The sequence below is a fragment of the Spea bombifrons genome, chromosome 2 (genome assembly GCF_027358695.1).
Source record: "Spea bombifrons isolate aSpeBom1 chromosome 2, aSpeBom1.2.pri, whole genome shotgun sequence".
NCBI lineage: Eukaryota > Metazoa > Chordata > Amphibia > Anura > Pelobatidae > Spea > Spea bombifrons.
In genome coordinates, this window is record NC_071088.1 from 43662599 (window position 1) to 43688213 (window position 25615).

The 25615-nt window shown below is 38.1% G+C and overlaps 1 protein-coding gene across 1 annotated transcript in view; it reads left to right on the forward strand.

Annotated features, from left to right (window-relative positions):
- Positions 1–25615, forward strand: part of PLXNA2 (plexin A2) — a 157911-nt gene that overhangs the window by 19709 nt on the left and 112587 nt on the right. Inside the window, exons 2-3 of the mRNA XM_053457648.1 lie at positions 10019–11300; positions 16096–16278. Of these exons, the coding sequence (XP_053313623.1) occupies positions 10104–11300; positions 16096–16278 (1380 nt within the window). The 5' untranslated portion in view covers positions 10019–10103. The remainder of the gene's footprint in view (positions 1–10018; positions 11301–16095; positions 16279–25615) is intronic.

A 25615-nucleotide genomic window follows, 5' to 3' on the forward strand; every position in this document is an offset into this window, starting at 1 on the left:
CTTAACAAGCTTTTCTATTCGCAGTATGTGTTAATTGCTGTGTATTTATCATGCCTGTCTGTGAGTTGAAGTAGTTTCAAGTAGTACTGTGAAATCTTAAGTGCAGAACTCACAAATTTTCCCATTTTAGAAAAGATATGTAGAGTACGCGTGTACAGCATACCTCCCAAGTGTTCTATTTTGCATGGGACGGCCCCAATTTTCAGGAACGTTACACAAGTCGGCCGACTGTCCTTCCTTTGCACGCAGCGGTGATCATGCACTATGTAGAGGGATCAGTAGATCTCCCTCAACCGCCTAAACCTGTGAAAGGACTTATTTTTCCAGCACAAAACTCAATGGCAGCTCCCACGGAGCCACCTTGAAGTGCATTGAATCAGAGCAGCATCTCTGTGCATCCTATGCCATTGTTTTACTTCAGTGCTATGCAGCAGCATGCTAGACATACAGACCATGCTCGCTTCCCAACCAGATTGCACCAGTCTCCATCCAGATCTTATCCTTAAGTCTGTTGGGGGCTATCCCTGTGCCCCTTCTGAAGTGAAACAGATCCACCTGGGAAGTTCCCTGATATGATATTGTGGTACACCTGAAATATTTGTACAAAAATAGGGAATTGTTTGAAGAAAAAAGCCTCAACCTGTATTTTTTTCTTTTATTAATTCTGAAGTTTTGCTTTATGTTTGGATTAGTGGTAACTATAGAGTGAGATCTCAGACTGGTGTTAAAGGGAACATACCATAAACAATATGGCAATATTAGCAACAGACTTTTTTTGCCATACATATCTGTTGGCATTTTAGCACATAAAGTGTTAAAGTTTCCCAGGGGCAGAATTTTTTATTAACAACAAACAAAGAAAAAACTCCAAATACTTCATGCCTAAAAATACAAAAAGATGGGAGTGGAGGGGGGGGCTGAATCCAGCATCATCAGTCTCATAATGAAAGCTGCTGCAGCTGGTGTTCATTGACATATCAATTGTCCCTTTGGTCCTGTCATTTCTTGGGGGGGGGGTGTTTTTTTCCCCCCCTTTTCTATTTTTTTCTCTTTTCTATTTCTTGCGCATAAAATGTGTGCTAATAATGTGCTGCGTCTAAGAGTGAGTGACAGCTGGAATGAGCAAAGTCTAATAATGCTTCTCCAAGCCTCGCCGGTGACAGTTAAATCATCTGTCCCTGCCCGCTCTTGCCGTCTCCGCGTTTTTCTGTTTCCTTCAGAAGGAAATCTCAAAGCCATTTGAATAATAATCTTATAGCCTCCATTAAGATGACAGTGAAAGAAATCAGCAGAGACCCACGATTACTCCTTCCATCCAATAATTATTTAAATACCAGATAACTCCTTTCAGCTTAATTGAAGCCTTTCAGATCCATCTCCAAGGCCTGTACTCCCTCTGTGGATTGCTGTAGTTCTTTTTGTGAGGTCGGGAAAGAGGCTAAGTGATGGTTTTGTTTGCGTATTGATACTAGTTTTGTGGATACTGGGCTAATGTTAATGCAGCATTGTGATGTTATACGCTGGACGCTAGACAGAATTCTAAGACTAGACGCACGGCTGTTTAATCCGTGAGCCACACAGAACCGGAACACTGGATGGAGGGCACACAAGGTCACCCTAGTTTCACAACCCAGTTGCTGTTAGGGACGGCCTGGGCAGGAGATGTAGTTGAAGGACGTCAATCTGCCCCCAAGCCCAGCTATACATTCACAATCGAAGAATAACCTTGAAATGGACCGCACAGTGAACTAACACAATGCCTAAACTTCGTTGACCTGGATACCTTTTGCTTTAGAAATCGCCTTTGAGGGTACTCTAGGCCAAATGTCAGCTTCACTTACTGTAGTCTAGATTTAGACCTGTCCTGCAATCTTGGTCAATGATGACACTGACAGCATTACCATACATTGACAGTGGCCTTGCTTTTTGTTGGTATCTAGACACTAGACCTAATCTTTTTATTTTTTATCATTTTGCATTAGGGTGGTTAACATGCCATACTGTTGCTAATTTTTATCTGCTCTGAATATTCTAGTATGTTTTAATAACAAAATGCCCTTTTCTGGATACTCAAGTTCTGTATATTCTAGGCCATACATACCATAGAAAGTGATTTACAAATAACTAGAAGAAAATAGAACATTTTTGTTTCTAGCGTTACTAGCGTTACTGTTTCACCTAAAAGCGTGGACAGATAGGATGTTACCACAGAAACTAAGAAAGCTTTTTTTTTAAAAAATAATGTAATTTTTTATGTGGTAGAAAGAATAAAATGACAGACATACTAAAGTGTATTCTGTTCACATTTGAAAGATCTCAAATAATGGGACAGCGCGTTAAACTATGTGGTGCAATATATGATACTGTTCTGGTTGGTATGTGTTGCTGTGTTTTCTTAGGCCATGAAAATGTCCATTTTGGAGATGAGTGAAGATGAGAAGCTTTAAGAACAACATGTACTTTTTGAGATTTATAGGTTCTGCACCAACTAACTGCTAATTTATAAGGAAAATGTAGATTTCTTTTTTTGGCAACAGGGGCTCCATAATATGTACAAAAAAGACAGATGCTAAAAAAAAAATCTGTGAAGCTTTGTCTCATGAACCAGTAAAGCTTTGACAAGCCAACATCCGATCCTTTGCAGCTGTGTGTCTGTTCTGGAGTGTAAAGATCCATTCTCATACCTTGTGAAAACACATCATTCCTCCAATTATCTGAGTTGTTTACTTGTATGGGGTCATGTCAGAGTGTAAAACATAATCTGTGTAGTGCCAACACTCTACACAAGGCTTATAGAAACACAGTAAAGCCCAATTTGAGAACATAACATGGCAGGCTTAAAAACTTAGTGAAACAATAACTGGTGTGGTGGATAGGATCTCTCTTTAACTTTGATGACCTCCTGGGTCTTCAGAAATCAGGTAGATATAATATGACAGCATATAACAACCATTTGGTCTATCTAGTCTGCTTTTTTCTGATGTAAAAACCTTAATCAGTACTTGTTCTCATCTTTGATTCCGGATACACACTACTACCCAAAGGTTTAGGGTCACTTAAACTTCATGGAAAACAAGGACATTTCTAGCTGTGTAACATAAGGTTTTTCTTATAATCAATGAGCCTTTTAAACTAAAGCTTGGATTAGCCAACGCAACAAAATCAGCCATTTCCAGCTACAATAGTCATCTACAACATTAACAATGTCTACACTGTATTTCTTATCTATTTGATGTTATTTTAAGCGATACAATTTGACCCCAAATGTTTCTACGGTAGCATCCAATTGTCCATGGATGTTTAAATTCCTTCATCGTCTTAACTTACTCATGCTATTTTTCTACAAACATAGTGCTGAATTCACCTGTTGACCACACCACTTTTACCACATTGCACCAGAATTCTTTGTTTTTTTACCCCTGTGGTTATTTTCCTTATTTACTAGCTGAAACGACTACAGATTTCAGTAAATTTAAAGTACTTATCTGCAGCCGTGCCATAGTCGGTGTAAAAGTAGTTGCTTGGTGCGTGACATTTTAGCTGGGGTGGATTTTCAACTGCAAATGACCCTCAGCTCCCATTAGCCATGGCCGTAGTGTTGAAGATCTACAGCATGTTCCATTGGAATGCTACATTCCTACATATGAATTCATTAATTTGAACTAAAATGGTCATTACCATGGCTTTAAAACCTTAGCAGTGACAGAACGCTGGTTAAATATCAGCTGTTTCACCAATACATCACTTGCAGAGAGTTTCTGTTATCCCAGCTGCCTAAAAATAAAACGACTGCAGCCAGACATCACTGTTTTCTCTGTGCGGAAAAGAAAGGCCACATCAGGGACAGCTGGCTGAGGCTGTACAATGGGTGACTACAGATGACAGAGATTCCCATGCAGGACAGCGGAGATCTGTCTCTTTAAGGGTCTTGTCTTTCACAGGGGGGATGGGTGAGAGATTTGAGCTGTGTCTAGGTGCAGACCATCTAGTGTCTGATTGGTGTCCCATTGGCTAGTAGCTACGATCCAGGGAACCAAGTGTGATGAGGATGCTTTTCATTCTTCATTCAGTCCCCCATGATTTATTACTTGGCGTTGATCATTTATGTGGCTTGCTGTCTGAGAAAGGTTTGGGGAGAGGTAAGAAGTCTCTTTCTTTTCCCTTTTATACACATAAACAAAAATAAATAAAGAGAGATTTCATGAAATAGTGATTTTCTTTAGTACCAAAACATATAATGGAGAAGTGTGGTGACAGAAGTTGTTATTCTTTAGCCTATTTTTTATGTAGTTTAGGCAATGGCGTATGTTTATTTTAAAACAATAAAAATTGTGTCTCGCAGAGCAGTGTTTAGGTGGAATCACAGTCTATTTCTGCAGATAGCGGTTGGCTTTTTATCATGGCTCCGCAAGTGGCTGCAAATGTACACAGAGCCAAGGAAAACTGATTGAACACATAATTAGCTACTACATTGTAATTACTGTGTATGTACCAATGAGATCTGCACTGTAAATGGGGATTTAATTAACTCTTTTTGGGCTTTGTGGATACGTCTTAAGAATCAAAATTTAATGGCCGTTTTTTTGTCCCTGACAGCCTCGCTAAAGAAGTAGTCATACTAAAGTACTTTATGAGCATGAAAAGTAGCCCTGGCTTTTGCAAGGGGGCACATCTCAGCTTTCATATGCATTAAAGTGTCCTACCTTTCACATGTGCCGGAATTACAAAGATTCTTTACTAAATGAAATTGCTTACGATGTACTTTTAGGTGTCCAGACACTTTACCAGAGGGACACTCTACAGGTTGCATCATCTCATCATAAACCTTTTTGCGGCAACCTTGGATTTGTATTAATTGGTATAATGAATCGGTCACACTTTTTTTTTACCTGTAGAGGCCTCTCTCAAAACCGTCCTTTACATGAATTTTTCATAACACACTTCCCCTGCTGACTAGAATCTTTTGGAGTAATTATCTAATCGTTGGGATTTATTGGGAGTTTGCCGGAGTGTTGTGGTTTCAGCTTCTTGGCATCGCTTTATAATATAAAGGACCAGTCCCGGTGAGCTTCTGCTGCAGGAAGAACGTAGCTAGCCCTGTATGTTAAACAATGAGATTTATCCTCCTTGCTGGTGTTGGCCCTTCATAATGTATAGTGAAGAGTTCCTTGGTACAAGAATGGTGAATAAACACCACGTGTGCATTTTCTACTATTACTCTTTAATTTCATGAATTCACAACCACTACCCTACCTTGTTTGTGTAATGTGATTTTCGGTCTGTTTATGACCATTTTGGTAGAGGAAGTCTTTAATGTAACATTTCCTGTCAAGAGTGCGGGGGTAGTACAAGCATAGTTATACACTAACACAATTGAGTTGTTATTTCCATAGTTACAAATTGAATGTCCTTGCCCGACATAATAATGGCCGTAGGAAACTTTTACATGAAGTATATGCTCTTCTTCCTAAATATTCAGTTGTAGCCTCCTCCATAAACAAGTGCATGCTCCCAGTGACAGATATTAAAGCCCTGCGTACCTGTTGTGATTCTCGGTGTAGATGTCTATCATGTGCAATTTGTGGTGTTTTTCTCCCAAAGTAAGCTTTTGTAAGCTTTTGCTCTGCAGTAAGACTATCTTTGCAGTGCTTTTGTGTTTTTCATCGCTGCAGATATAAGTATAAAACAGGTCTGTTGGCTTCTTATTGTCTTATATTTTAACCCACTAGAAAAAAAAAAACCCGCCATTCTCTATCAGTATAGGTTTTGAGAAAAGTCGTCGGCACGTGAGGAGCTATTAACTTATATCTAGGCTGGGTTTGAACCCATCGCTTTGCATGTGCCTTGCGCATTTCCAGATGTTTCATTCTGAGCAGTTAATTTTTATTTCTTTACGGGGTGCAAACCGCCAGGGCAGTGTGCAAGTGTTTACGAGCTGAGGAAAGCTCCCATGTTCACATTTCTGGTTATTTCGGTGAGCTGTAAATCAGTTTAAAGAGGGCATGGAGGTAAAGTGTGGAATTTTTCTTCTTAAGAGCTTGTGAACATATATTGACTTCATGCATATTATAGGTGTGTGTGTGTGTGTGTGTCTGTGTATATATATATATATATATATATATATATATATATATATATATATATATATATATATATATACATATATACATGCTATTTAGTGCTCAAATAAAATATGGTGCATCATTTAATAACCATTAAAATTAATTGGGTCATTCCGTTGTTAACAAATATAGTACAACTTCTTTTCAAGCTTTGCACTATGGCATGTGTAACCTACAACATATTGTTTTACCCATACATTTGCTAGCAATGTAGGTCAAACACTGAGTTTTCAAAATGGCTCAAAACTTTGTTACATTCAGGATTATCGATTTTAACCAGTAATAATCGCTGTTCATGAGCAACTATGGGGGTGAACTCTAATTTACCTTCAAACACAAAGAATAGTTATTTTGGAAGATAAAGAAATATATTAACATGTACAGTGTTATTAGACACCAATGGGTTAACGTATCAAATGATAAACGGGTACAAATTTAAAAATGATCTTATCACTATAGCAAATGAATGGTCCGTGCATTTGTTCCTATATCAGTATATGGTTATATTTTCAACATTATTATATATAACCCCCAAAGAGTTTTTATATACAGTATAGCAGAGTAACATGAGCTTGTACGGGAAAGAGCAGAACCGGAATCTAAAGCATCCTTACTTAAAAAGGTCATTGATTTGTGATCCTCAGTTCTACGGCTTTAATTCCCTTACCTTGACATGAGTTCTTCCCTTTAATGATATCACCAGAGAGTGCAAAAGGTTAAGATATTACTGACATAAGATTTTAGATAATCTGACACGAAGGACATATTTTTACTCTTTTCTGGAAAGAGCAAAGATTTAGCCAACTCTCCAAACATATGGCTAACATTTCAACATTTCCAGTAATATATATATATCAGAATAGGTAGATATGAATGAAGGACTTTTTTTTTGTATATACTCTCGCTAATACCTTGAGTAATATGTCATAGTTACCATATACCAATACCATATATTGATCTTTAGAATTGAGTGATACTTCCCCAAGTGGAGTTAATATATTACATGAATTTCAGGAAGGTCATATGTGTTCAAATTACACCCAATCTCTTCCTTGCCTTTATACCTTCTAGCACAGTCTGAGCAGCACAACTGATACATACACTCATGTTTTAATCCACAGACTGGAAGAAATTCGTATCTTAATTGTATAGCTGCTACCCAAACTTATCTTCTTGGCAATTATAGAGACGCCCGTACAACTAGACTTTGTGTCCATCAAAGAGTTAAAATATATTATTCTGGCACTTTGGTTCTGCTATGGTACTCTGCTATTTACTGAAGGGGTAGGTTGGGCACACATTTTTTTAGTAAGCCGGTCATTGTTGCAGGTAGTAAAGTGGTATTATTACATGTGTAGCACGGTAAGAGGCTTATTTTTCTCAACCCGCGCTTCTGTCGATTTGTCACAGTCTAATATTATGGGAACATCATGTTCCACTACCAGTAATGGATTACCGAGTTGCTAGTGGAAAAACAAGAAAGGACACGTAGTATATTATTGGATTGATCCAGGAAAGATTCAAAATTGAACAAACCTGTAAATAAAAGAGTTTTATAACTCTTTATGTACTCTTTTAGCTGTTCCTCAAATTATACAATTGATGATGCGTGCAGAAGTCATGTTCCCTAAAGATGTTATTGGTTTGGGTCTGTGGGTTATACAGAGGCCTATAGATTATCTAGGGTTTATTTGCGGGACAGGGCCATGTGGAATAAGCTGCTCCTGGAACAGCTGGCCCTGTGTCGAGCACAATTTAATCAATTACTTTTCTTGAAAGTCACCTTGAAGACTGATCTATGCCCTCTGAAGGCTCAGCCATTCTTCCAGGAGAAACTTCCATTATTGGTACTATTTTGTTAGCAACTGGTATATATTGAATGCCAGGGTTGCGCTTGCACTCAACCTGGGTGGGATGGGATGGAAAGGAATAACTGTTTAGTTAAGAGCAGCTGTTGATGTAATTTGAAGCAGCCATGTCAGGGCTCAAGGGCTTGGAAAACACGAGGGAGAAGAGGCTTGGAGTAGGTGTAGGCTTATTACTAGCATAAGACAAATGGAAACATAACTCATAATAAAACTTTGGGCTAATTGGTGATGATGAGATTGGAATGAAGGTGAACGTTTGATGGAGCGGAAGAGTGGTATTTAAACATCCTGAGCAAAAGGGATCCGAAAATTAGCTGTTCAATTTCATAACACAGAAACAGAATAGTCATGGTTAACGCCAAATGGTAGGAGGTGAAAGTCTGGCAGTTATTTAAAGATGCAGCATAATAATAATAATAATAATAATAATAATAATTAATAGGCATCTGATTTTCATATTCTGTAAATTGGTGCCTATGTGCCATCATGTGTTGCAAGTCAAGATAGCAAGTCAGCTTTATCTTACACCCAGGATGTTAAAATATTCACAAGTATATAAACACCACATATCTTCAGTTTCCAGGAATAAGAGTGAATAGCACATAAATGCAATCTAGAAAGAGATCTAAAATGACAGATCTGTTAAGGTTTATTTCTTCAGAATTCCAAAGAGGTCCAAACAGCTCCTTTTTTAATATTTTTTTTTTGCAAAAAAAAAAAAAGAAAAGAAGGGAAACATGTCATAATAATGAAACAAGCAAACTAGATGTCTCATACTGAAACTGGAGCATGGATACTCCAGGGAAAATGTCATAAAAATACTTAACTTTTTCACAGAAAGTATGTTTTTTAGATTTGTGGAATATTCTGTAGACGTGTAAAAAAAAAACAACAAACAGCTACCACTATTATAAAACAGTCAGAAGACAATCTCCACATATCGATAGAAATGTAAGTACCGGTATATTGATGTATATGTAGAGGCTAGAAGTGTATCTTGGTTTTTGATTGCATACAGTAGATCTCTGTAGGCTTCTTTTTTTCGTTGACAAAATGTAGGCAGACCGCAGAAAAATGCACACAAGTAAAACACAGACACCTCCTGTTTAAATATACAGGATCTGTTTTAAGCACTGTTTTCCTTATGTCTTATCGCATGAGACAATCTAAAACCGTTTGGTTGTATTCATCCGTCGCCCCCGTCTGCTGAAGGTACACAGAGATAAAAGAAACCTCTTTTGACTCATATTTTTGTTGTTCTTTAGGCCAGAAACGCTCAGAGATAATTATATTGAAATGATGGCTCCTGGGCCTATACTCCACACAGATGCTGATCATCTGTCTAATATTCCCTGTGGGATGAAATGTTCAGCTCAGGACCTGCCTCTCTGTTCCATGTTTAATCTTGTGATTGCTCTCCCCTATTTTCCTGTTTGAGACTGCTACAGGGAAGGGAGGTTTTTAACGTATTCTTGTTTTTTATTTATTTTTTATTTTTTTTGCATTGCCGGGAGTAGAAAAACAATTACTGTACAAGTATGTCAGTAAATGGGCTATGTGAGATGCAACACCTGCTACGTACATGAAAAGCTAGGAGGAGAAAGGTTTGTCTTCTGTGACTTTGTATATCAGTGAGTTATAAGTCAATTGTTTCTCTATCTCAAGACATTAACCTTGGTTAGATCTGAAAGCATGCAGATGCTGTATGATGCTGTGTCTATGTAAATTGTGGACCATAAATGCTGGAAATGTTCTCCATAGGTTATTAGCTCATAGTCCTAGTGTCAACCGTTAACTGGAGGGATGTGTTTTTTGTGTCACTTTCATTTCATATTCCACATCGAAATTACCATAAGCACTCTTAATGTGAGATGACAATTACATTCAGGGACTACTATTTACTCTCTTGCTTCAAATATGTCACCTTTATACTGTGGCATATAATGCAGATTTATATTTGCATATTTTCTAAGTAAAGCTTACATATGTGGCATTAGGATAATTGTACATTTTGGATATGTCTTTCAGAACCATGTAAAGGACATTGGAAGTGATTGGGCCTGAAAATACCAAAGAAAAGCAGGAGTCCACCTCTCTCCCACCACCTGACACAATGGAACAGACGAGGCTCTGGATGTGGGCACAAGATTTTTTGCATCTCCGTAGTAGGACAGGATCTCTGATCTTGCTGATTTTAGCCGTACTTTGTCAACATTTTCCTTATGCTTTCCTCTCCAACACATTTCATGCAGAGCAGAGGGATTGGACTTTTAGCCACATGACCGTACACCAAAGTACAGGTGCAGTTTATGTAGGGGCAGTTAACCGAATCTACAAGCTGTCTGGAAACTTGACTCTTCTCGTGTCTCACACTACTGGTCCTGGAGAAGATAACAAGTCCTGCTATCCACCACAAAATGTTCAACCATGCAGTGAGCCCCGTACTCTGACCAACAATGTGAACAAACTTCTTATCATTGACTACTCTGAAAACCGCCTGCTGGCTTGTGGTAGCCTGTACCAGGGTGTATGCAAGCTCCTTCGTTTGGACGACCTCTTTATCCTGGTGGAACCGTCCCATAAGAAAGAACATTACCTCTCTAGTGTTAATGAGACAGGAACTATGTATGGGGTGATTGTTCACACCGAAGGTCAGGATGGAAAACTATTTATCGGAACTGCAGTGGATGGTAAGCAGGATTACTTTCCTACTTTATCCAGTCGCAAACTGCCGCGGGACCCTGAATCATCCACCATGTTGGATTATGAACTTTATAGTGACTTTGTGTCATCCCTCATCAAGATTCCATCTGATACCCTAGCATTGGTCTCCCATTTTGATATTTTTTATGTCTACGGATTCTCCAGTGGCAATTATGTGTATTTTCTCACTGTTCAACCTGAAACTCCAGAAGGTGTCTCTAGTAACTCAGCCAGTGACCTGTTCTACACCTCTAGGATTGTACGATTATGCAAGAATGATCCCAAGTTTCACTCTTACGTTTCCCTTCCAATTGGATGCACCAAGAACGGAGTTGAGTATAGGCTCCTTCAAGCCGCCTACCTCACCAAGCCTGGTGCTACTTTGGCCAGGTCACTGAAAATCTCCTCTCAGGATGATGTACTCTTTGCAATCTTCTCCAAGGGCCAGAAGCAGTATCATCACCCACCTGATGATTCCACTCTGTGTGTTTTTCCCATCAAGACTATCAACTCACTAATTAAAGAGAGGCTTCAGTCTTGCTATCAAGGAGAGGGAAACCTGGAGCTCAACTGGCTTCTTGGAAAGGACGTCCAGTGCACTAAAGCTGTAAGAGTATTTTCTCCCTCATTTATATATATATATATATCTAAAAAAATAAAAATCAAGAAAGTAGTTAAGCATTTTATTAGTTAGATTTTACTATCTTGAAATTTGGATTTATAGTAAATATAAATGGCAGGTTTATTATGTTTCATTATTTTTGTATAAAGTAATTTACCTTTTTAAGGACCTTCTGCCAGCATTATATGTCAGTTGGCAGCAAAAACAGCCAAAGGGCCACCTTTCGACCTCTAAGCACTTCTTACTTAATGAAATCTATTGTTCAGCAGAATCTAAAAGCCATTTTCTAGCAGCTACACGCTAAAAGATCCTCAGCCCTTTGAGACAGTCTTGTGCCATTATTGACGTCTGCAGGTACTTGTCGTCTCATGTGTTTGTACGGGCAGCACTAGTACCCACGGCTTGAAGAGCTGGCCAGGCTTTGAGCTGGTTCCACTTTGACTGTAGCTTATGACCCATGCCTACCACCAAGCTGATCAGACATTAATGTTGAACAAAGACATTGTAAAGGGAATGTGTGTGATTCCAGTTTTATATGCAAAATATTTGTCCTATTTTATTTATTTTGTTTTTATGATATTTTGTTCACAGATGGCCTTTTATGTTATGACAGAATGCGGTTTGTGATTTTGTTTTTTCCCTTTACTAACCATCCATATCCAAAGCTCAAGAAGTTCGTGAACCCAAGAAAATATATCAGTCAAATCTTAAAAATATGATTACATTAAGCAGTTTCACAAAACCACAAGAATGTTGGCTTTGTGTAACCATTGCATGGCTGGAGGGCCTGCTCAATGGGAATGTTCCTTTTTATATAGAAAATGACATTCTTTAGTTCATCAAACTAGTTAGGCTGGTGAAATATTCTTGAGGTGAACCTCACATGACATCTGTGTCTTCAGAAATAATGAGTGTGTTCTTGTAATTCTTGAAATAAAAAAAAACAATGGTTGCCGACAGAGTAGCCTGTGCTAGTCTGGAAATAATGAACAGCCTCTAGGTTAAAAGAGAGGTGAACCACAAGAAAAAGGCACATCAAACTAATTGTTTTGTGGGATCTCTTAAGTGAATTGAAACAAAAACAGACAACCCCTTTATGTTTTAAGTAAAGTGTCATTTACATTTACATAATTTATATTATGACACTCTGCACTAAGGGTGACACAGGTTGCCCTTTAGGTATGGTGGATGGATGGCAAATAGCACGCCTACAGACAGACAGAATACAAAGGCTTCAGACACTTGCATTTACAACATTTAGAAGCATTTTAAAAACCACATCTGTAGTAAAAAAAAATAATAATAATAATAATATGGCTCAGTCTAAGTCACCTAGCTGGACATCCTGGCTAATGAAGGTCTTTGGAGGAGAACAACCACCTAGCATTGTCATAAATGGTCAGCTCAGTGTAGTCTTTAAATAGGGAAAGTCACTAAAAATATTACATGATGGAAAGCAGTGGGAGCCTCCAGGTCATCAGATAAAGGAAGTTTAGATAAAACCAGGCCTTTGACAATTCTACATACAGAATTGTGTATATCCTCAAGGAGAAATATTCTCTTCTCTTTAAAATACGCACATATATAAGACATATTATTGCATAGCCCCTGGGATTTGATCTGTTTTTTGGCTATTTGTTAGTGCTGTCAGTGGCTTCGCCCATATACCTCAATAATTTACCGCTTTTACGGGCTGGTTTTGAGGGCAACTGGCAGACCATGTATGTGCAGTCAATCACCATAACACTAAACATATCCTCTGAAGGTTACATCTCTAGAGATATGTGCACATATTAGCATTATGTATACGAGCCTATTTTCTTAATTGGTGCTAATTATATATTTCTTGCTTTATAAAACATATGTTACACTTAAAGGTTGTAATTAATCAGATTTTCCTTTAAGGGAATTTCTGTCTTTCTCCTAGTTGGTGGTATTGCCGCTTTATATATTGTTAAAGTTAATAAAGCCCAAACACAGTAACGGAGTCTCCTTGTTGTGAAGACCCCTGGTGTTTACACACATTTCAACCATCCCAGCAGGCAAAATGGAACTTGTCTCTACTCAAGGCTACAAAGACGAAACTGACTTATCCTCAGATTGCCTGATAAGGGCCTTGAAGTCTAGGAATAGGAGTGGTGCTTATCAGCAAGATTAGCTCTGGCTTTCAGTCTGTACTTTTATTTTGTTATTTCTTTCTTTAGTTTAGAAATAACCAATCTGCGGAAAATGGAAATAAACACATAAATGAACTAAAAAAAGGAAAAAAAACAACTATAATCTGTGTTTTTCATGGTTACCCAGAATTAAGTTCTACACTTTTCATCTGCATGCAGATAATTAAGGGAACACTCCAGTCAATCCCGCCAATGTGTATTTGCCTCTTAGCATGCCCGTTGGGTATTTTCTATGCAGGAGTTATGTTCCAGGTAGCTGCCGCACTGTCCTCCTAATTTATTTTAGGATCAGGGCTTACAGATATATGCAGATACACAGCTTTTTCATTGGTTTATCATTACCATGGATAGGCAAAGTATCCGTACAAGGTCACCAGTGTCCATGGAAAGGTTTGTGAGGTCTTCATTAAATTGTCCACCACAGACCTCAGTAAATGTCCTCCACGAGGAATGTTGGTGCCTACCCTGATCTTTACAGCTAAGTCTCTATATGAATGGCTAACAAACCTGTGTGCAAGCAGGATTTGTTCTCTTACGTCTTTAGGACTGAGATGTCCTATATACCTGACCATGCCTGATGTGTGCTCTAAATATCTAGCACTTAAACTTATACTCAGCAGATGACAAGAAAGAGCAAGTCCCATCCCCACAGACTGCACCTCTACCTGTCTGGAATAAAAAACAAACCAGAGAAAGATTTAAAGTGACACTATGGCCATTTTCTACACTCTCTGTCAGAAACCTTGACATAATGGTTGTCACGCTGACATTTTATAGGATAGCTGGCTGCTCCATTTATAAATCCCCTGACAGTTTCTTCCAATGTATCCCAGAGATTAGGCTATTCTGTAAATTACATATTTTGCTGTGTGTAGCTCTAAATATATTCTTGTTTAACTCTTTCAGGTGTAGAAAAGTAGGGATCATATCGCATCATTCCATACTGTTGTGCCCCTGTTTTTTTATATTTTCTTTAAAACTAGTAAGGTTAGGCCCTGGGGAGGCATTTTAACACCATAACCACTAATACCGTACATATCTATGTAATCAAAGTGTGACAGGACTGAATATCCTATTAATTGATGTTAATGTTGTAGGTAAACACATTTATAGATTTCACATTCATTAATAATGCAACTTAACTTTGTATTGGATCACTATAGACAAATATGTAGACTCACATTACTTTTTAAGATCTCAGAGGTCTCTCCCTCGTATGAAGGTGGTTCCAGTAGCTCATGTGACTCCACATAGACAACAGACAAATCTATTAGTCCTAGCTATTACATGATGACAGTACAAGAATAATATCAGAAGTTCTGGCCATTACATCACCATTATTCCACATTCGCTGAAAATAGAGTCAATCAGATTATGTGTTTCCTGTTATACTGCCTTGGCGGTCAAAGACAATTAAAGTGATGATCTCAATAAATTAATTACTTAAGTAATTACTGTTATCTATTTCACCTTGGGATTAGTGGTTATTTTTTCTTAATGCATTATTCTTATTGCCTGTTGTTGCCAGTACTAAAGGTACTGCTTCATCTGTGTTTGTGGTAGATGCACATGGATTACAATGCATTTGATTGTATGCAGATCAATGCAGGCATTCTTTAGTTATTGTAAATAGAAGATGAGATTTCTTGTCTCGTTGAACTCCTCCCAGATACCGCAACTGAAAACAGGAAGCATACCTTAGTATGCTACTTGCACATGGCCAGTAGAACCATTGTAGCGAATAGGAGCATCAGCAGAAGCTGATGTATGGTAAGCATACTAGCAGTTTGCTGCTCCATCAGTTACTTTAGTAATGGGAGAATGTGCGAGAATGTGCAAATGTTTTACGTACTAATGCTTCCTGGTTTCCGTAGAGGCCTGTCAGGGTTACTTTAATGAGTCGGAAGTTTAATTTTCTAATTCCAATAGCTAATCAATACATGCTTTAATTTGCATGCAGTAAAATCCATTGTAGTCCACACAGAATTGAACGTCTTCAATTGGCATGCAGTAAAACACATTGGAGTCCATAAAAATTTCGAGACCAGACTTCAATTTAATTGTCATGTGAAACAAAAGTGGGCACTGATAGGTTGTTGCTATAGAAACTGAAAACACTTCTTTAAAGCGTCTCTGTTGTTTTTATAGTATGTGATTGAACTTTCAGAAGAAAGGACAAAATGACAGCTATGACAAAGTTTATTTGCTTAAAGCACTAGTGCAATTAGTGTTTTGCTTAATAGGCTCTCTCACTCTAAGATTATACTAAGCTAAGTATAGACTAACATAAGCCTAGACTTAAGACAAAAGACTACATGCAATCACTAATGATAATGATTCAGCTGTATCCTGATGAATGTGTTTTAGAATAGAAGCGATGGGAGGAAAACACAAACTAGTCTATATTAACATGTATTCCAAATTAGTAATGTAAAATGTTGCAGAAAAATAGTCTTTAAATGTTATTTCTTAGAGGGATAAACTGTTGAGCTCAGGCGGCCTCTGATTTGGAACAATGCTAGTGATGTTATTGTGCAGTCCACAAGGGGATGGGGATGTTTTCTTATTTTTATTTTAAAACCCTTTTCTCCCTATGTTTTCAGCCGGTACCCATAGATGATAACTTCTGTGGTTTGGATATTAACCAGCCGTTGGGAGGATCAACCCTGGTCGAAGGTGTTACCCTGTACACAGAGAGCAGAGACAGGATGACATCCCTGGCTTCATACGTGTATAACAACAACAGCGTGATATTCGTCGGCACCAAAAGTGGTCGAGTCAAGAAGGTAGGATGGCTGTTTATGGATTTATTAAAGTCTAGGAAATTAATCTAGAATGTTTATAATATATAGTAAATTCTGTGTAGCTTATGTGTTAAATTATTTCAACTAGGTAACCCTAGGATGAAAGTTTTCAGACAACGTGTAGGTCTGTAGAAGCCGTTTACTGTAATATACCATTACCATCTGTATTTAGCTAGGTACACTGTACTCCTTTGTTCCATCTGATATATGGAAAGAGTGTCGAGCGGGAAGAGAAATTGTGCTCTAGATCAGCGCACTTGTCTTGAAAATAAGCCAAGTAAGTTTGGGGTCAGTAGTGTAAACATGAATAATTAAAAGAGCGTATACCACGGATTCAGAGAGAAGCGTTTCCGCACCTCTCTTTCTCCATGAACATGGACCCAACGTCAAAAAGAAGTACTTGTTTCACCTTGGGCAATTTTGTGCAGAATATTGTTTGTACAATTATTAATCAAGTGCTTGTCAAGACGTGTGGGATATCACATTGGACACACAGTGTCAGAGGACTGCTTGTCTTTTTGCTGTCTCCTGCTGAAGAGATGACCCTGACCAGGGGTGAGAGTACCCCATTCACAGGACTCAGCGCACTAAGGGTAGCAGCTCTTTATTGCGCCTTTGCTAAGATAAATAAATGCAGGTGTGCTGCGACGGCACTTAGTACATAACCCCATTAAGTGATTTGTTTTCTTAATTGAGATTATAGCGCTTGGCTGAGCAATGAGAAAAAAGCAAGTGCTTACTTGAAACTGATTTTGATGATTTTGCTAAAACATATCGGCATTTATAACAACATACACAGCAAAAAAAGCCACAATTTACATTAACCCCTTCCATTGCTTTGGAAACACTGCCCAGTTGCAGTTAGCGGAAGTTCAACTCTGAACCCTTCCCTCTGGTGTCAATGAGATCTGCTTTTGCTTCGATTCTTGGTGGATTGTTGCAGTGAGTGAGGCTGCTATTAGGACTGTGATTAGCATTTCTAGAATCAGGTTAAAGTAAATCTAATTTTTTTTCACTTGCCTGACCGCCTAACGATCCATATGGTACTCCCTCCATTTATCGTAGTAGCACAACTGACAGTTCCCCCCAGTTCTGCACCTGAGGTGTTCTAGTTATCTTTACATGGTTGAGCCGTTGTGGATTAAGGCAAATAATTCCTTAGCCTTCCATACAGGTTCACCAGTGTGAGCAAAGGAAGCTAGATCTTTGTAAATAGTCTAATTACTTGTCAGTTCAGGTAGATCACCAGGAACTGTGGATGGCTTTCCAGCCGTCATGTAGTTTGACAAGTGGAAACCATAGGATGCCATGGGGGTCACAAGTGTTTCTCAAAAAATACCATCATGGAGGTCAATGGCTTGGTTGAACTATGATAAGCTATATCCTAACCACAGAGAAACACAGGACTACTAGAAATTGTTATAATGCCTTTGATAATACTAGATTTTACACACAGAAGGTTTCTATTGGAAGAGCTAAACACATTTTTTTAATAAAGGATACGGTTTGCCTTTAGAGGAAATTAAAAAATGTAATTTGTAAAGAGATTAATAGGTATCCAATAAAGATATTTTAGAAGGTCAAAAATTGATTTAAACCCAGAACAGCAGAAGATGATTTTGATTTCCCAACATACAATGATTAATGTCTTCACAATTGCTATTTCAAAGAATCACAAAACATGTCAAATAGACTTAGAAGTGGCCTGTAGAAATGTTTGCATTATAAATTAACAATTCAGCATACATGTGATTAATCAGAAACGGTGTACTTACAGGGGTGCTATACCTTGATACTCTTTGATATGCTATGATTGTAAGGAAAATAAATACAATAGTTGTGTGTGTATGTATGTGTATATATATATATATATATATATATAGTAAGCTTATCATTTATTTCTCTTTCACGCAAGCACTCACTTATCCATCATCCTTTTGCTATTTGAGAAGCCAGGATATACTGCATGTAAATCACTCCGGGAAACAGGAACTACTGAGCATGCATGCAAACTTTTGGTGTTTACAAGTAACAAAAAGCTTCTTATCGCACACCTTACTAGGTACCCTTCCGAAAATATCAGTGTGTGACATACAGGGGACATGTTAACATGGAAGTCAGTTAGCATTTTGTACTGATACTTTAAAATAACAGTTGTTTTAACCTGATATGCAGTGTATAGCAATAGAGCATAGCCGTAATTTTGCGTAAAACGAGAAGTTTTGCAGATGGCACAAACGTCATGTAGGAGGATAGCATGACTGACAACAAAATGACTGAATGGGGCTTGTAAGTTTCCAGACCTTCCTTTTTTATGACAAACTTGTGAAATAATTATAATGGAAATGTCGTGTAATGACAGATCATCTCAAATTAATTCTAGAGTACCGATATGTATTATTTTTTCATTTACTGAACCGAATGCTTTTTCTGGCTCACATTCTAAAACAAACCTCTAACTGTTGCCCCAAGACAGTTTTCTGTAAATATTTGATATATATATATACACACAAAGTTTATAATTTTTTTCAGAATGTTTTGTTCTTAAATTACTTGTGTGTATGAAGCACTTGCCATCAGTAATGCTGCCTAAGACTAAAGCAGCAACTTTGTCAGGTCTTCAAAACAGGTCAGTGGTGAAAATGGCGGCTTCTTGCTTGCAAAGTGGACTCGTTAGGGCCTGGGTAGTGCATGTCCACAGCTCTGCAAACAGATATAACAGAACACAGAGAGTTCAACTGATTGCCGTTCTAGTGTAGAAAGAACCCCCAGGGCTGGTAACAGCATTTGTTTATATCTATTACTTTGATGAATCATGAAAGGCCTCATTCCTTTCTATTGCCATCACAGACAGGACTGATGCCGAGGGCTACGGCATACAGGATAGTAATTGCCAAATGGAACCTCGCCTGTCTGCTGTTGAATTATCTTTCTTATGATTCAGGGGACCTCTTTGTTCGGTGAACAACACCAGAGGTTTTATAGTTATATTCACTGAAGGATTAAACCTAATGTAGTAAACACGCCATTTTAATAATTAAAATGTATAATACTTTTATTCTGCAATACAGTGATGATCACAGATCATGCCAGAGACCGTTGAGGAGATTAATGCCAAAGGGTGATTGGAATTGGGAGGTGACCGTTACTGAGAGGTGGGGAGATTTTGTTGAGTTAACCAAAAATGTGGATGGTTAGTGGATACAGAAGAGCCATTTTTTTTGTTTTCCCTCAGCATCAGGTGGTACCGTGGAGACCAGGAGAATCATTTAAACCCAGAATGCAGCCCTGGGGCTACTGTTCCCTCACTACATTTTAATCGCAGAATATATATCTGTTACAAAGTCACTTCATATGTCGTCATTATGTAGCTCTACATTTTTTAATTCTCGTTCTGCTTAAAGCATGTACGTTTTTAGTTATTTTTTCCGGCATTCACTAAACTAACTAAAATCCATATGCATTTCTGCGTATTGTTTGCAAAAAGAGAAGACTTTGATTACTGCAAAGCTTAAGACTATAATTAGGACACATTTAGCCTCTTAAGCTCAGTCTCCTAACCACTTTACACTTTCTCTTTTTTGTTTTCCTATGGAACTGACAGGTAGCAAATGCCATATTAATGCCTCAGATTTTGACCTTTGTGTGTCAATCATCCATTGTGAGACTGAGACATTAACTGAATATTCTAACCGTTACTATGTCCCTTTAATTTCACATGAAACTGACAAATATGTTCCTGGTAAGGATGTTACTTCATTGCTCAATACCATTGGCCTTGTGACCCGTCACTCCCATACAAACCCTTTCCTCTGATCCTAGACTGGCTCCTTAACCCTTGTTTTGCTAGGTCACGTTGTGCTTGTGCTCAAGAGACGTATTCACCAGTTTTCTAAGCTTGGGTATTGTATTTATAAATCTAGTTTTTTTCCCCAAGGGCTCGGATCATAATTTTGGAGGTTTGACAGAATAGAGTACAGAGTGCTTCTATAAATTAAATAATCTCTAGGGCCACAGTACCAGTTTCCTCTCTCTCTCTCTCTGTGATCACCTGTAATTTACAATGCTTAAAAATAATTGATCGCGTCATAAGCTATTAGTTCAATTTGTTCTCTCCAGGATTGACTCTTCAACCCATTTAAAATGTCACTGCCACCAGGTCACTTTTAGAGTGAACTGACTTTTTTGTGCTTGAAATGTGTCACTTTGTTCTTTAATAGAATTGACCATTCCTTTCATTAATAATGTAGTATTTGGCAGTAGAAAACAAGTATCTTAAAGTCAAATAATCAATAGTGTGGAACATGATGCTACTTAAGCTGGGAATGAAGTAAATGTTGGCATAGGTTTTAATGGGTTAATTCAAGTTTTTTGGTAGAGGAGTTGAGCTCAACTATTTGGTTGAGGCTTCAAATTTTCAAGGTCGTAAATACAACAATCTAATGGTTCCAGTATGCTGCCACATGCCTTGAATGTTTTGCATCATTGTGCTATTTTACCCTACACAACACACCAGCAATTTAATTTTTGAAGAAGCAAGTCATCGTTTTCTACGGGCCATTGATATATTGCAGCTTGTTCCTTTGACCTTTTTGCATGGAAAAACGAATGAAACAAATTAAGGTAAATTTTACAGGTTCTTAAAAGTGGGTCTATCACTTTCCCTTATCATACATTTTACAGTTGTGTACACCAAATAAACCGATGTGGTGGTCTTAGACTAAAACAAGCAAGGTCACTAGATTTGCTTGACCTGCTGGAACTTGGGTTAGGCTTTGTGTTTCCCTCAATTTTACTATGACCATATGACCTACTAAACTCTCATTAATTTAATGTAACCTCATAAACGTATGGGCTAAGGAAGGATGGAAGAAAGACTGTCTTCACATGAACTGTTGGATGTCATGGATGAGTTGAAAAAGATGAATGAATTTAAACCATTTAGATATCTACACGACAATAGTTGGAATAATTAAGTAAAACACTTATTTGTGCTATGTCTCCTCTTTAGAGCAAGGAGGAATTCTTTTTGAACTTGCATCGTGGTCCTTGCCTCCCACCTAAAATTTGATAGACTCACATGTTATTTCGAATTGCGCTATTAAGAATTGTGTACTTCGTCTAAAGCCAGCTTCTGATATCGAAATACCTCAATTCTTAATTCCTGCTTACTAAATGTTTTTCATAAAATAACGATATATGTCACGGGGTTAGAAAGTGAAATTTCCTTCTTCAGCTAATAAAAACTTTGATTGTAATTACACCTTTAAATCATTCACCACTATAGTAACAAATAGTTATCTGCTGTGTTTAGCTCTCTATGCTCTTATTAAACGCTGACCTTGTATCCCTTTAAATATTTAGCTCGCTAGCATTCTACCTTGGCATCAATTTCTGACCGTATTACCTCATTATGAGCGCTTTGACCTCATCTGAGTTGTCGAGAGTCCGGGCCTACAAATCTAGTATTTCAGTAATTACGAAATACTTATTATATTATTTTGGGAGAGCTATTCTAAGGAAATGCAGCATCTCAAGTGTGAGAAGGGTGAGGTTGCATTTAAAGAAGGTTAAAGCAAACAGCTTGTTGCTACATGTTAGGTATTTAACACGAAGGGAAAATGCTCCACATTAATTATGTAGGATTATAGAAGGAACATTCTTTCCGGCACGGTTTTTAATCCCCGATGCTAGCTGTACGGCAGAGGCCTTTTAAACGCCTGCCTTTGATGTGTAGTAAATCCATTGCTGTTTTTTCTAGTCTTCTCTTTCCTTTGTAGGGAATTGAATCTCAGAAGAAACATGTTCTGATCTCTTACTGTTAGACCAATGCATAGGAAAGAAAGGTATCTCAATATGTACCGTCTGCTCTTTGGAAGTATATTGCGTTTGGTAAATGTATTCTTCTTGTGGTGTTAGCTGTTGGATGTTTGTTTAGAAGGACCACAAAATTAAAGGTACGTCGGAGACGCCATGGGACATTTTGCCCAGTTTTCCCTATGGCTAACATGGGGCAAAATCACTGAAATGAAACAAAACGCAAAAATTATGCATTAACGTTTTGCTAATGTGAACTTGACTACTATGCTCCTGGTGCTGTCCTTAAGCATTATAAAGTCCTCTGAAAGTTTTAACTGAGTTTACTAAATATTATCTTCACCTGTAGGCCGCGGCCCTCTTTTAAGTCAACAAAGGCAGGTTTTGTCTAAAAAAATGTAATAGCCAAAACTCAAAGCTTAGAGAATAGAGCCATAAACCTCATCCATGATTTGTTTATGATATCTAGTCAATATAGATTTCTACAGTAAGGAAAGGCTCTTGTTTCTTCGAGCACCCATTTGTTTGGTATATTGCTCTTTTAATTCAACACGCTATTTTGAAGTCCAAACTAATTGATGTAATATGTTTTAACTCCTCGTCTGTCATTCTTAGCATGTGGCAAGGGGTTGAGTTTACAAATAGAATAATAAAATATTGTTGCAATAAATCCGTATGCAACAATGCAGGTAAGAAAATGTGCTTACATTGCAGTGCAGTGTTTGACCATCAAAAGCTCCTTTTATTCCATGAATGGGTGGTGTTTTAAAAGCTTCAAAATTTCAGTTGTTAATAGGATTTTTAGTAAACAATTACTACTACGGGGGACACAGAATATAACGGCAGACAGAAGAACCATTCAGGCTAGCCAATCCATGTTTTCATACTGTAAATAGCTCAAACCTTATTTGGTTCTTGGTTTTATCATATACATATACATGTGTGTGTGTATATATGTGTATATATATATATATATATATATATATATATATATATATATATATATATATATAGGATATTCATGCATGTTTTAATTCTCCAACTGCCACTTCTGCTTGAAGAATGTGCCACTTATCTACCACCTTCTTCGTAATGTAATGTGGGTACATGTCAGAAAACATACTTTTAGATGTGGGCAAAGATAAAGAAACTCTACCAAAGGTTATTGTCGACTGTCCAGTCAGACTCCGGAATGTCCTAGGCTGAGATAGGCACAGATTCTCTGTATGTAGAGACTTGTGAATGGGCAACTAGGCTCTTATCTGCTAGATAAGATACACTCATGCATCTTTTCTTCTGTGTGAAATCAGTGGGTTATCTGTATTGCTGCATTCCTAAAAATATCTTTCTTTTAACCCCTTAATGACAAAGCCTGTACATGTACGGGCTCAAAATGCATTGTTTTCAATGGGTTTAGGGACCGCCCATTGTCCTTAAGGGGTTAAATCAGATGTAAGTCACATATGATTATGGTTTGTGTTGGCTTCACTGGTATCTATAGTCTACTAATAACACTGCCATAATTGTATCCAAATTTTCTGCCTCGGCTTTTGGTTTTTTTTAAGCATCTGCAGCGCACCATATCCAAAAAATATATCTTTGACTTAAAGGCGGTGGGAGGGAGGGAGGCGCAAACTTGTAATTATTGTTCCCAAAGCCTGCAGCAAACTGAATCACAAGAGAGAAAACTGAGAAGGCCACACACAGCTTGGATTTAACCCTAACTATGAATTTTACAAATTGTTTCCTGATTTTGATAAGGGTGGCACTTTGTTCTTAGAAGCCTTAGCGAAGTGGACATATACATAACTGTAAGGGATCTGTGTCACACTTCTGTAGGTCTCTGAGGGCCCTAAACATCTGTTTCATCTGCTTATATACAGTAGAGCCGTCGATGACACTTGGCAATGATAGAAGTAAGTGCGTATCAATATTTCTAGTGTGCGCTCAGTTCTGCCAAAAAATATATTTTCTTTTCTTACCAAAGTGCCTTCAATAAACATGTTGTAACATGCCCGGTCTCAGATATCAGTTCCTGTGTCAACGTCATAAGGGACTTTCAAAAGCTGAGCATGTTCAGGAAAACTTATCAATGCTCACCAGCTCTGCCTGGGAAAAACAAGAAGAGGGGATGTAGATTGTTTAGTCATGAGAAGAGAGCATCCCAGCTCAAGCGCTGAGAAAACACCAGTCCCCTCTGCGGCTGACACTCACAAAGGAAACCAGGCCTTGCCCTCCACTGAGCTCGGATGTGGCTGCATCCGGGTAGCTGACTAACCCTCCATACTTGGAATGCACAGAACATTCTAAACCATCAGAGCTGCCAAAGCTTGCTTTAGGAAACGTTACTCGCCATATCCCCCCCCCCAACGCACACTATACAGTAACTGTTAAAATTATTTTATTTATTCAACGGAATTTCATATGGACACCAAAAACGTACGTCTGTGCAGAAATCAAAAGCCACCAAACGTTTGAAATATATTTTGTTGTTAATTGCGTAACCTGTGAACCTCTAAAAGACATCCACGAATAGATTTTGTGTGCATGACTACGGGATTAGCTACTACCTTGTAGCTGTCATTATCTTTTCTTTATGCAGCGCGAACAATTTGCGCAGCACTTCTTACATCAAATGCGTTCAAAGGCCTGAGACTCAAACGATACATCAGGTAAAAGAGCGCCCTGCTCGTCAACTTGCAAACATAACTCATATACCAAACAATATTAAATAAGAGTGTGAAGTCTTAACTTGAGAATGAAAAACACAGACCTTGGACAATTCAATAGCTAAAATAACAAGCGTGCACACAAACATGATTTGTGGTCGTGTTTTTGCATCATAAGTTTCCTAATGCTGCAAATCCATTTCACAGAAACATAGATTTTCACAGCAGATAAATACTCGACCGATCTAGTCTGCCTATTTTTGTCCTGCGGTGAAATCCTCATAAGTTATTCGCTCTTTAGTCTTGTGTTATATTCAGGATAGCCTTAAGTCTACCTCGATTAGCCTCTATCCTTTCTGCTGGAAGGCTGTTCCACGTTTCTACCGACCCCTAGGTGAAGGTAAAATGTCCTAGACGTTATCTATGCCTCTGACCCTCTCGTTCCACTACACCTTATTATTTTTAGCACTCCCCCCCATGAGCTGGTGTATCTGTGGCTGTGAGTTATGAGAGTTGAGGAAGCTGTTACTCAGCGCCTACCCTTGACTATGCCATGTTCCAGCGGTATCTGTATGCTTTGACGATCAGATATTGGCAAGACATTAAATCTGCGGCTGTTATTCTCATTAGAATTTTTTTTACCCGGACAAGTTATGTTGGTGCTTCTAATAGCAAATGACCTTTCATGCTTTGGCCAGACAATCATACCTAAACTTATTATTTATTTATGTGTGTATAATGCACACGCCATATGCAATATTATACAATGTAATGCAATATATTCTGAATATTGAAAGGTCTATTGACACTTAGAGTGGCAGAAACAACAGCGT